This window comes from Furipterus horrens, unplaced genomic scaffold (genome assembly GCF_987537825.1).
Source record: "Furipterus horrens unplaced genomic scaffold, mFurHor1.1.pri manual_scaffold_6, whole genome shotgun sequence".
NCBI classification, from domain to species: Eukaryota; Metazoa; Chordata; class Mammalia; order Chiroptera; family Furipteridae; genus Furipterus; species Furipterus horrens.
Genome location: NW_028327176.1, coordinates 99,575,450 through 99,589,233, shown reverse-complemented (window position 1 = coordinate 99,589,233; position 13,784 = coordinate 99,575,450). Strand labels below are relative to the sequence as shown.

General features: G+C 39.2%; 1 protein-coding gene across 1 annotated transcript in view; it reads left to right on the top strand.

Annotated features, from left to right (window-relative positions):
- The window catches only part of CYP39A1 (cytochrome P450 family 39 subfamily A member 1), an 81,290-nt gene extending 68,675 nt beyond the window's left edge, over positions 1 to 12,615 (top strand). Inside the window, exons 11-12 of the mRNA XM_090280456.1 lie at positions 8,134 to 8,221; positions 11,131 to 12,615. Coding sequence (XP_090136582.1) covers positions 8,134 to 8,221; positions 11,131 to 11,214 — 172 coding nt within the window. The 3' untranslated portion in view covers positions 11,215 to 12,615. The remainder of the gene's footprint in view (positions 1 to 8,133; positions 8,222 to 11,130) is intronic.
- Positions 12,616 to 13,784: the final 1,169 nt, after the last annotated feature.

The following is a 13,784-nucleotide window of genomic DNA, read 5'->3' as shown; positions in this document are numbered from 1 at the left end:
TTGCCCTCAATGACTTCAAGAGAGGGATTCAGTCTCACCATCAAGACATCTAAAACTAAAATCATGATTGCCCCCAGTCCCCTCATTCCTTTAGTTCTCTGTTACTTCTTGGTGGATCACTGTACTCCTAGACACCTGGACTTTTAGGGTCGCCCTTCACTCCTCCCTCTTTCTGGTTTCTCATGTCCATTCCTACCTCCTAAACCAGGTTTTGTGCCTTAGCATCAGGTGATATCTTAAACCTTCTCCCTGGCTCTGTTGTCTCTCTTTTACTCCATCTTACCACATACAGAGTCACTTTCCTTAAATCATCATCTCTGATTGTCATTCCCTAGTTAAGACTCTGGTGCCATCGCCTTCAGGCCAAGCCCATTAGTGAGCCTAGCACTCTGGCTCTCCAAAATCTGACACCAATCATACCTTTCAGACCCTCTGAGAGGGCCCTCCCCAGAGGGTCTACTCTCTGTCCCGTAACTTCAGTGGCCATTCCTCCCCTTGCTCCCACTATCTGCTGGGTCAGGAATGCCCTCACTCAACAGGTCTACTTATTTAGAGCCTGTCCTTCCATCAAGGTCTAGCTCAAGTTTCAGCTCCTCATGAAGTCAGCATTGGTGACTCCAAGTTGGAGTACTGTCTCCAGACTCCAAGTTTCCACTGGCCCTTTGTTTCCACCTTTATCTTCAGTTGTTACCTTTCCGTCTCTCCGGGTTCGTGACTGGCAGCGTGAGGCTGGTCCATGTCTGGTCAGACTGTGTTCTCAGTGCCTGCGTTTGCTCCTTGAACATTTATCTGCAAACGGGGAAAATACGCAAGTACTGAGTATTTAAGGAATTTTCAACATGTTTATATTTTAATGAGCTTTATTTGTAGATGTGTAATGTTCTTGTAAGTGTAAAACATAAATCTGTTATAAGTAATAAGCCTCATTATTTTCACAGTTTTGACATCAGAAGTAGTATTAAAGAAAACATTCCTAACATGAACATTGCTCAGCTTGCTTTCGAAGAGCTTGTGTAGAAATACGAAGTTATGAAGCCCATTTTCTTTGACATAAAAAACTTTTAGTGGCACAGGTACATATATGTTAGTCTCATATTTTAGACATTGAACAAAATTCAATAACATGATAACGGTTTGGAAACACAAGTTTGTTTGTTTGTTTTGCCACTGAAAAGCAACTTTATTTAGTAGATAATGAGGCAAGTCTGCAAGAATTTTAAAATACTTGAAAATAAAAATTTTACCACATATTATTTTGTTTATCTGTATTATTAGTTCACCTTATTTTTCCTTTATAATATCAAAATGTTTAAATATATTAATACTATTTTTGTACCTAATACTAATTTAATAACTAAACTATCTCAAGACTAAAAGAAGAAAAATATTAAAGCCTCACTAATGAACAATATTAATTCTTCAAGAGCCTGAATTATAGTTTTACCTTACAAGAAATGCAGTTTTATGATTTTTAACAACATCACAGGACCTATAATTAAAGAAATGCTTTCTTACAGATTCTAGTGGAAAACTATTTTAATGAGTTGATAAACACTAGTACTTTTCTAATCAAAATATACAAGTACATCTAAAACATTTAAATTTGTATTGATAAATAGCTTGTGAACGTTGGTCCTGTTTACATTACTCATTTACATGGTAGAGGAGGTGCTTATCGAGAGCTTCCTATGTGTAATAATGCTTAAAGAAAGTTCATTTTCACACGTAGGTGTTATTTTTTCATTAAGTACAATTGATTCACTAGGTCAGTAAGAATTTTCAGGCGCAAAGTCTCGACACTGTGCCGCGGCACCTTCCAGCCCCTCCATGAACCTGCCCTGCTCTGTCCAGCTCCATCTCAGCACCTTCCCTGAGGGGAGTCAAAGACTTGCAGGCCCATAGCTGTTCCAGGGGCCCTTATAAGTCTGCACCTTGGGGCAGGTTGTCCCTCTGCCTAGAGTGCCTTCTTCACTCCACAGGGCCCCCTGCCTCTCCAGATTGCTTAGTGTCTCTGCTGTGCAACTGCCTTTGCCCCAAGGGCTGAGCTCGGGGCAGTGCGCCGGTCCACAGCAAGCTAATGTGAGAGAAGGGATGAAAGCAGAGTTATCAGAAAACATGATTTGTTTGAATGAAGTGGAACCTGTAAAACTGTTTTATAATTCATCAGTGTAAATTTAGCCAGTATTCTTCTAGGGCTGCTAGGTAAGCATGGACTATTGGGGAGTCACTGCTTATTATACAGAACATTGATGTTTTCTGAAAGAGTGATCTCATCTAATTTACTTCTTGGAAGGGAGCTAAGTACTAGGAATTTGTCATTTTATGTAAATGAGAACTGTAATATCTAGTTTTATGTGTTGGTACTCCTGACCCCTTTCATTTGATAGGGGGCTCGTGCCCTCCATGAAACACTTTCTTCAGGGGCTTTGGAGACATCACTCTGTTTTTGTTATTTTTTCCCTCTGGCTATTTCTTCTCAGTCTCCTTTGCTCATCTTCCTCACCTTCCTGACCTCCAAATTTTGAAGAATCTCAGGGTCCTCTCCTCAGATTTCTTATGTTTTCTCATTAACGTGCTCCCCACGTGCTATTATCCTGTCCCATGGCTTTAAATAATTGTCTAAATAATGATGACTATGTATTTGTAGCTCTTATATTCCCAGTCCTGCCTGAATCCCTTCTGAACACCAGGCTTATTTACTCAGCTTGCACTCAACATCTGCTCTGGGTGTCTTCAGGGCACTGGTCTATAGTAAGCTCTACCTACCAGGTCCAAGCCTGAGCTTCATATGACAGCTCATGAACCTGTTCGTCCTTCAGTCCTCCCCACCGCAGAGGTAAATAGCAGCTGTGTCCTTGCATTTCCTCAGGTCAAAAACTTGGAGTCACCGTTGACTCTGCGTCTTCACATCTGTACTACAAATCCGTCCTACAGACTATGTTCAGACCCTGACCGTGGCTCATGACCCTTCCTACAACCCTGGTCCATGTCACTACTTTCTTTTGCCTGGAAAATCTTAATGGCTTTGTAATCAGTCTTCTGGCTCCCGTGTACATCTTCTTGTATTTTATTCTAAATGTAGTAACCATTGCCAGAGGCTTCTTTTGCAATTTAAGTCAAATTTACTCAAAGCTATGCAACGGCTTCTCCTCTCACAGAATAAAATGAAGGCTTTAACATGTCCCACAAGGCTCTCTATATGTTTGGGACACTTCTCGGACATTGCCCCTTTGCTCTCACGTCTCACAGCACTTGCCTTCTCCTTGTGCCTCATTCTCCTGCCTCTGCATTTTTGCTCCTTTTAATCCCTCTGCGTGGAGTGCTGTACCCAGATATTCATATGCCGCACTCTCTTACTTTGTCCCAGAGTCTGCTGAAAATGTCACCTCATCAGAGACCTTCTTTACCTAAAACATTTTAGCCCACACCTCAGTCACTCCCTTCCCCCTTATCTTGTCTTATTTATTATCGTAGTACTTATTCTCTTGCCTGATATATGTATTTCTTGTTTATTTATTCACTACCTGCTTCCTACCTCTCTACTGGAAGTCACTCTTCATAAGAGACTGAATGTTGTTTTGTTTACTGCTATAACTTTAGTACTTAGAACAACATACAGCACATAAAGACAAATATCCATTAAATAAGTGAGTGGAGATCTTATTTTATTATATCCTCAATATTTATTCTTTTACATTCTCCAACATGGGGAAATGAAGCTCATTTTATCATCTCTTTGTTCTGTACTGAACTATCTCACAAGACAGCATAAGTACGTCAGATGTGACTAAATTTTTAAGGTAACAAAAATTACAATGTAGACAGGGAAATATTAAAATTGCACATAAAATATTTCTTTTCCAAAGTATTTAAGCTGACCACTTCACAGAAAGTCACTATTCCTTAACATTTGCTCCTATATACAGGGATATATTTTTCTTCTTCACAAAACAGCCCCAGAGCAGATGCCCTCACTTTAGCTTCACCCCTCCCCTGAGGAGTTCATTTCGCTCCAATATTCATCGTCCATCCTCCATGAGTGTTTTTCTCAAAGCCTGAGTAGAGAGTAACACTGTGGGCTTTTATTGGTACAGTCTGCGGGTGTTCTTAGGACTTGAGCTTTTCAAAACAGCCCATGATGGCATACCATGTCCAGTTCCCAAGGACATGTCTATAGGTTTATTCTTCCTCTTCTCCTCTGATGGTTGGGTGTCATTTGCATCTCTTTCTCTTTCTCTCTCTCTCTTTCACATAGCTCCCCAAAACAATTATTTTTTTGAGATGGTATTTAAATCCATAAAAAGGAAATTAACTATTTACCCCCAAATTATCCAGACTGGCCTCTCTCATAGTAGTTAATGCATTATTATAAAAAACAATATTAGTACTTTTTCTTCATACCTTGACAGTTTACTTTTTTCTTTCAACACTTTAAAGATGTTGGTCCATTGTCTTCTGGCATTCAAGGTTTCTGATGAGAAGTCTGTGATCATTTTTAATTTTGTTTTTATTTATTTATTGTGTCTTTTTTCTCTGCTGCTCTTAATATTTCTTCCTTCCTTCCTTCCTTCCTTCCTTCTTTTCTTTCTTTCTTTCTTTCTTCCTTCCTTCCTTCCTTCCTTCCTTCCTTCCTTCCTTCCTTCCTTCCTTCCTTTCTTTCTTTCTCTTTCTTTTTAGGAATCTGATTGTGATTTGCCTTGGCATGGTTTTCTCTATGTTTATTCTGCTTGGGGTTCATTGAGTGTCTTGGATCTGTAAATTATAGTTGTCACAAATTTGGAAATGTCTCAGCTATTACTCCTTCAAATATTTTTTTCTGCCATCTATCTGCATCTCCAAATTATGTGTATGGTAGACTGCTTGATATTATTTTATAGGTCACTGATACTCCGTTTATTTATTTACTTATTTTTTAGTCTTTTTACCTATTATTTAATTTTGGATATCTTCCATTGTTAAGTTTCATGATCTTTTCTTTTGCAGCATCTTATCTCCTGTTAAGTGAATCCAGTATACCTTTCATTGAAGATAATATATTTGCCATTGTTAGGAGTTCAATTTAGATGTTTTTCTATATATATATTTCATTTCTTTCTTCACTTTGCTTCTACCTTTTTGAATATGTGGAGTAAACTTAATTGGTGTTTCAAACATCTGTCATTTTTGGATTGATTTCTTTTGAATGATTTTTTTTCTCTTGCTGCGTGTCTTATTTTTCTGTTTCTTCCAGGCTTAGTAATTTTTGAATAGGTGTAAGACATAAACTTTAAGTGTCATGGATACTAGATTTTATTGTATTCCTTTAGTTTTAGGCTTTATTGTTCTTAGGTTTTAAGATAAATCCAGGGTGGCATTTAATTTAAGAAAAAATAATCCCACTATTAAGATGATATCTTTTAAGGACTCTACCTAGTGGTCCATGTATTGTAAGATCTTTCCATTCTAGCTTGTGGGAATGCAGACTTCCGTGTCTTGTATGCCCTTGGCATTACTCAGCTTATTGCTCTTTGACTTTCATCTTTTTTCTCCAGCTTCAGTAGTTTCTTTTGACACTTGCAGAGATCAGGACTCAGGCAAATGCTCCAAGAGCCCCCTTGTACGTTTCTGGAGCACTATTGCTTGCCCTGTGAGACTTCATCCTCTCTGATATTCATTCCTGAAAATTCTGGTTTCTTTAACTTGCCTGGACTGTGATCTCTGCCTACTTACTTTAGTGAGACTCTTGGGTCTGTGGGAGGCTTCATCCTTCTTGCACGGCCATAGGCAGTAAGCTGGGGCAATCGGAGAGCTCACCTCGTTTCTTCCTCTCTTTGGGGACTTTTTCATTCTACACTGCACATCCTGCCCAGTTTTTGAGTGTAGGATAATTTTGACTCCTGTTACTCAATCATGGCCACAACTGCACCTTCTAATTTGTAAGAAGTTTGACAAAAATTTAGTTGTGAGAAATTCTGAACCTATACACAAAATAGCAAAATTGCTTTTTCTTGGAATTGCTGCTTGATTTGATTTGATTCAGTAAAGATTGGGTGTGTTCTGTTTCACAGACATTGATATTCTGTTGGAATAAGTTATCTTGAGCATTTACAAGTAAGTGGGGTTAAATTTGCATCATAAATATTCATGAAGAATTTATGTGGCATCCAAGTGCGTTATAACAACACCCAATACCTGATTTCATTTGAAATAAAGTATAGCCAAGATGTTTCAGTAATACCAGTGGGAAACAAATCTAATTACCTGATATGAATATCAGATCATTTATATTCACTTACTCATTCGATCCCCAGACACTGAGGATTTAAAGATAAATAAGACATAGTTTCTGCTTTCTATGAAGCCTGTAGTCTAGAAGAGGAAATAGACATACAAATGATTAACTGTAATATGGTAGGATTTAGTAGGATTGTAGGGTGAGGACATTAGTTGAGGGATGCAGAAAGTGCCACAGAAGCAGAGAGAAAGTTGAAAAGGGCAGGAAATTAAATCTGCTTTATAAAAGGCATCACCTCCCCTCATCTGTTCATTTGTTCAGTTAATGTTATTAGTCACTGGTGGTGTGCTCTGCACTGTGCTATAGGGCCCAACAATACAAAGAAATCGCTAATATTAGCAATTCAGTGCAATAGGTGCTGTGGCTGAGATGTGCAGAGAGCCACGGAAGTGGAGAGGAAGGGCACCTCAGCCCAGAGGCAAGTGGCTGATTCCATGGAGACTGAGCCCCAGAAAGGAAAAGGCTTGCAACAGAGAGCATCACTATTTGGGGACCATCAGGTGTGCAGTGTGGCAAGAGCATGGGATTCAGAGAGAAGCTATTTGGTAAATAACTAGAGGGCAGATCTTTATGGACTGATCATGTTCTCCTGTAGCATTTGGAGGAAAATAGGTAGTTTCTCCCTCCGCCCCCATGTGTGTGCGCGTGTGCGCGTGCGCAGAATGAGACAGTGATAGGTTTATGTCTTAGGAAGTTCACTCCAGTGATAGAGTGGAGGCAAGTGAAACTGAAAGCGGTAAGACCAACCTGAAAGCTAAACTATTCAGTAATGCAGGAAATAAATGAGTAAATGATAGGAACCACAGTGAGGAAGAAGTGGAGGGACTGGAGACAAAGGGATAAGGAGAGGGAGTGGGGAATTATTTAGAAGGTACAAAAAATTGCCTCATTGCCTAACTGGATATGGAGGGTGATGGAGAGGACCGAGTCTGTGATGACTTCCAGTTTTCTGACCTCTTGGGCTAATTGTATTCATTAGGGGCTATGCCCTCTAGAAGGGCTTGCATACCCTGTGGAGAGCTCAAGACAACCCACTGGAGTGAAAGAAAATATAGCAGAATTCCATTTACATTTTTCTCAGTTTTTTAGTTTCTATTTGTATGTGTCTTACAAAGTAGGCAGTAAACTCATACAGTAGCATTTGTACGTAGTTTATGCGGAATTTGAAGTGCCGATAGAACACTTAGGTGGTAATTTCCAGTGGGCAAGAAGGTTCTAGATCATACAAGACTGTCCAATAGAATTTAGTGTGGTCATGGAAACATGAAATATGTACTGTCCAGTATAGTAGCCAGTAGGCACATATGACTATTGAGCACTTGAAATATGATTAGTCCAGCTGAGAAACTGAAAATAATTTTAATTTATTTAAATTTAAATAGCTACATGTTGTTAATGGTTGCCACATTGGAAGCACAGATATAGACTTAAAAGAGAGACTGGGCTTTCATGTATTAAGTGCTTTGTATGGCTGGGCATGTTACACACATTTTTAAGCAATTTAATCATTCCAAGTACCCTGCTGAGCAGACAGTTTTATACAGACACAACGCAGAGATATTGTGGGTTCAGTTCCAGACCACCACATTAAAGGAAGTCATAGTCTTTTTGCAGGAGAAGGGTTTTTGCCTTCAATTTGTAAAAAAGCACATGAAATTCAATAAAGTAGAACACTATAAAATGAGGGATGCCTGTATAAGAAAAAAGTAAAATCATCCTCTATTCTTTTAATATTAAAGTTTATATTGCAAAGTTTATATTTGCTTTGAAGTGTGTGTATTTTCTAGGTATTCTCTATTGGTAGAGAATAGTTATTTACCTTTCATAACCAAGTAACAATTTTGTATTTTTTCTTTCAGGTGGCTTGCTCTGTTAGAGATTGAAATATGTATTATTTTATTATTTTATTATTTTGACTGTAGTCTTCTAGATCCATTGCCAAAACAGGTAAGTGTTTTCAGAATATTGAAGAGTATGACTTTCAGATTTGATATAAACTCTCATCTCTTGGTTTTAATTACTAGAGATTTTCACTTAACCTGATTTTAACGGGCGCCTTATATTGAACCAGACTGAGAAGACCTTTCCTTAACTCTGGTCTAATCTATGTGCTCCAGCATCATGAGACCAGGACCTAATAGCAGTGTCCCCACCACTCAGTGTTAGAACTGCTATGAATTTACCAATTTTAACCCCTTTTTCCTGGGTTAAATAAACATGACCTTGATATTGTACTTGTGTCCCTAGAAAGGTATGTCTATGGGTCCAAAAGTGAATCGTCAGTTTTGGAGGCAAGTCATAGCCATTGGGCCAAAACTGAATTGAGCAATGGTGAACAAAAATGAAAAGGCCATGATCTTTTCCAGCCTCTGACCATTGAATATTCCAATCATTTAACTCCTCCATTTTTTTCCCTGTAGTTCTGTTCTCCTAGACCAAGAGCTCTCAAACTGGTGGGAGCATTAGAATCCTCTGTGGGTCCCCTTAGACCACAGAATATGGGGCCCACCCCTAGATTTTCTGATCCAGTAAGTGGGGAGAGGATAAAGAATTTCAATCACTAACAAGTTCTAGTACTGCTGCTGCTGCTGGTCTAGATACCACAGTTTGAGGACCACTGTCCAGGGAAATAAGGGGAAAGGCATTTAATTCCACATGTTTGGAAGTCATTTTGAAAACTCTGGAGAAAAGGTGCTATTGAAACTGAGGGTGAAGCTCAGAAGTGAAGCATTGCAGTCGCAGCACTATGCACACAGCATTCTGTGCTTTGGTTTATACTTGATATAATAAAGCTAAAGTATGGAGGGAACAATGAAACTCCTGAGTGACACTTCCACAGAAATTATTAAGTGCAGAAGTGACCCAGACAATATCATATTACTCACAAAGGCGCACATTTCAGCACTTTCCCTTGATTTCTCTTGCACTTCTATTTTGAGAACAAGTAACTATCAGTCATGAAGAGCTCTCAAAATCCTACAGTGAAAGGGGAATCAAAATATCCTTCATGAAGGTTCTCAGCTGAGTACAGTTCTGTTGGCAAAATGAAAATTAGGGCCAGGCTTTACAGACATCAAATCCTAGTCCCTGGTGCCCCAAGTTAGGTGCCACAATTTTGCCCAGGACTGACTCAGCACTCAACTATTTTCCCACCAGCAAGACACAGAAATGCCTCTTCAGGCAAGAAGAATGACATTTGTCAAAACCATGTGACACTTATCACTGGAGATCAGGAATTTTGACCAGATCCTTAAGCAAGATTTTTCCCAGCACTTTCTTCCTAGCTAAGAATTCTGAAACTTGTGTTTATTATACTGTTTTACATACATGCCATTTCTGTTTTGATACTACTAAGAACATTTTTTTAAAGAAATGCTATCTTAGTTTGCCAAAAGTATAGGTCTAAGTGAATTTTCCTGATCTCAAAGGGCATATTATTTCATAATTCTTAGTCTAGAAAGAGAAAGATCAATTAAAATTATTTAATTATTGTACTTGTTTTATTGAAATACTAAGTTGTAAAATGAGGTAATCAAAACCTGCAGGAAATGATCTTCAGATTACCAAGTTCTTGTAGTTCATTGGAGGGGATGGGTTGCCAGGGCATGTTCAGAACATTCTTTTATCAAGTGCAGAGAGATCATTGGATTTGAAAATCAGCTCCCCCAAAGGAATACACTTGTCACAGTGGCAAAAATGCAAATGCTAAAATCCCCAATTTAATTTTGCAACAGCCCAGCATTTTATTTTACCTCAGAAGATCTTAGGAAATTAATGGAATTTCAGTTCTCTCCCATTAAGAACCAAACAATAGGAAACACTACAAAGCTCTCCGGGATCCATGACTGGGCTGCAGGGCCCCAGTGCTGGCAGCTGCAGCCATTTCATTTTGAGACTTCATAAGAAGACCAACTTCAATTCTTTTGCTAAAGCAACGACACTTTAGCTAATACAGTGGTGTTTTGTTTGGTTGACTGGTTTTATTCTGTGTTACCTTTTAGGGGGCTATGAGTACTTAGGAAATCTTATAAAACCTCTGGATTCCTCTTCTAGAAAAACACACTCCTCTTCATGCACACAGAATTGTGTCTGTAATTTCAGAGTCCACAGAAACCCTGCACTCATTCTCTCAATTCCCCTGAGAGTCTCCTTGCTGAGAAGCCCATTCTGTGCCCTGTTGCACTCAAACTTGATTGTAGGCTGATTACTTAAATTGGGTCGACCTCCTCTTTCCTCACTTCTCATCTCCCCCGCAACCCTCAAGGTTGCCATACCAGGTTACTTTTCCTTTTCAAGCTCCTAAATCTCAACAACCTCTGTATTATTTGGAATAAGCTGACCTGCTCTCATCTCTGTATATTCATTCCTTATTCATAACTAGGGAGAAAGAAACCAGAACATTTGGAACCCACAAAGTCTTCTTTTGGAAGTTATCATCTCTGGTATATTGTAATAATCATTCATTCATACCACCAATACATTGCTGCTTTTTAGCCATCCGTAACATGTGGCATAGAGGTCTTACCCAGAGCTTACAAATGAGCTGTCACAGTTTGGGGCCAGAAAGGTAGAAGGAGCCTTATTTGTGGTATCCTCTCTAGCTGGACAAATTGAAGGGAGGGTGTTTGTTAGGTGAAACTGTGATGGCATCGCTGTTAAAATAAGGGATTGCCTTCTTTTCTGTCCCTTGAGTGGGAGACTCGACTTGATGAAACTTATCAAGCCAACACTTCCAATCTTCTAAATCTAAACTCTATCTTTTAGGGATACTTATTCTATAACTGAGTAAACCTTAGGTCTAAAACTGCTGGCTTTGTTTGTTAATTTCCACATTTCTTCTGCATTTCTGCTTTTAGAGTTCTCTCCATCTGGTGGGTGTCCAGCAGCCGGCAGGACAATGCCGGGTTGAATATAAACAGAGAAAAGGACCTCTGGGCTAAGGAGGGCCAGTCCATCTGGAGCAATGACTGCCCCTCATCCACTAGCCTGGCAGCAGCAAGCCTGAGCCCCACTAAAACGTGCTGCTGAACTTTGCTTTAGTATTTAGTTCTGGAAGATGTCCAAATGGTGCCTGTGTGTGGAATCTCAAGAGTAGACCAAGAATCTGACATCACTGCCACTGATAGAAAGACCTGAATACATGGCTTATAGAAAATGTTTAAGTGATCAAGAGGAAGAGGTATTTGTTAAGAAGTTGGAATTTGGTTCATGCAAAACTGTATTAGAACTTTAAATAGAAATAATGCCATTTGAATGAAAATCTTAGTACATTAATTGTGTGAAGACAATGTACTTACATTTCTGTTTTCAGAAACACTAGCATCAAAAAATATTAAGTAATGATTTCTGGAAAATGTCTTTTTTCTTAATCTGATCCTTAATTAGCAGTTGAAATTATTAAGTTTTATTGATATCATTCTTTATTGTAAACATGTCTAATGCTAAAAGTACAAATAAAATGATAGCTTTCTAAGCCCTATGAAGACAGGAAGCAGGTCTTACACTCATTTCTACACTCAGCCATATTGGGACAGCACCTTCTCTGTAAGGCATATTTCATAAATGTATGTAAATGATGTATTGATTTGTATTTTAATTAAGGTGAAGCACTCTTTTAATGCAAGGTGTTTGTAATTACAATTTAAGATAATATTCTTGCTAATGTATGGAAATACAGTGATGTGTCAGGGCAAATAACGTTTGACTCTATTCCTTGACTTATGCCTGAAATATATGCTGTGAAATCCAGAAAAGAAATTCTGTCATGTTCAGGGGAAATATATCGCAGTACTAAGAGAGTGATCAATGATGTCATGATTTGTCCTCTAATATTCAATAAAATGCAGCCTGCCTCCTTTATTTCACAATAAGTAAGCTTTGTAGTGAGTGCATGTTGTCCTCTGGATTATTTGCTCCCTGCACTAGAATTATCTCGTGGGGTTGGTAATGATTGCTTAGTCATCTATTTCCTACCAATGAGCAGATGACTCCCTAGGAGAAAGTTAAGTACTTTGGAGTATGTTAACTCTTCCAGACTAATACAGTGGTTTTGAAGCTTAGCTAGCAGCTTGTCACGCAGCTTAGCAGGGGCAGGGGTCTGGAGACGGAAGGGGCTGAAGAAAGTGTGGAAGTCCACAGCAGTTCTGAGAGTTGCAGATTATAAACTGGCAAATTCCACTAACAGTGGCAGGTGTGTTGTCGGGGAGGGCTCACAGTGAAACACTGTATTTGCATATGATACACTTCAGCTGAATTTGCAACTGCTCAGGGCTAGTGTTTATCTCATTATTGCTTGGTCAGGATGAATGTTAGCTGACAAGTTGATGCACTGTAAAAAGAATGCATCCCATTTAGTTCGGCAATTCCGTCAGTAAATACATGAACTCTTTTGTTCCAGGCTACCAAATAAAAAGGAAGATATAATCCATGTCCATTTATTCCCTTGGAACAAGGAAAAGGAGAGTTAAGTTGCTTTTTTAAAATCATATGTGCCACAATAGCTACCTCCACAAGGATGTTCTGGGTGATCTCCCAGTGTGTTTAAATATGATCAAAACTACGTGCAGCCACCCTGCACATCCCCACCCAGACTTGTCCCTCCACCCCTAACTGCTTGTCCTCTGAAGCTTTAAATCAAGCCAGTCTATCCTCTGTCCAGAGCCTTCTACCCCCCCCCCAGTTCTCTCACTCATTTATCCTCTCAACACTTACTTTTCAGCTTCACAGGGAGTCTAGCTCCTCAACTATTTCTTATCAACTTTTTTCTGCCTCCACTGCCTTCTCTCTCCTCCTGATACTCCTTAGGTTACCTCCATCCTCATGACCTAATCACCTCCCAAAGGCCCGGCCTCCTAATATCATCAACTTTGGGGATTAGGATTTCAACCTAAGTTGTGAGGTGAGGGGTGCAAACGTTCAGACCATAGGTGGAAGCAATCCTGCACAGCTGTCTTACATTTTCAGGAGAGTCTGGCGAGGGTCCCCCATTGGAGCAAAATACCTAGCTAATGAGGTTCAGGCGAGCCCTCTGCTCAGGGGCCCCACACTTCTGGGTTAAGAAGCCCAGGAGTCAGCAGGTGGGAATGGACCAATACACCTGGCTTTCCTGGGAACAGTATCTTCTGTTTGAAAATGTTTTTAGGGTAAATATTTCTATCTTTCTTCATTAAATGTTGGGCTTGGATAATTTTTAAAAACTTGTTAGAGTTTTGTTGTTCGTTTTGTAGTCTTTTTTTGTATTTTAATAAATGGCTATAATTATTACTGACAAAAGTACAACTTTACGACCCTGACCAGGTAGCTCAGATGCTTAAAGCATTGTCCTAATACACCAAAGTTGCAGGTTTGATTCCCAGTCAGGGCACATACAACAATCAACCAACAAATGCATAAATAAGTGGAACAACAAATTGATGTCTCTCTTTTTCTCTCTCTCTCTCCCCCCTCCCTTCTCTATAAAATTAAATAAAAATTTTAAGAGTACAACTGTATGTATAAACGGTTTTCTTAA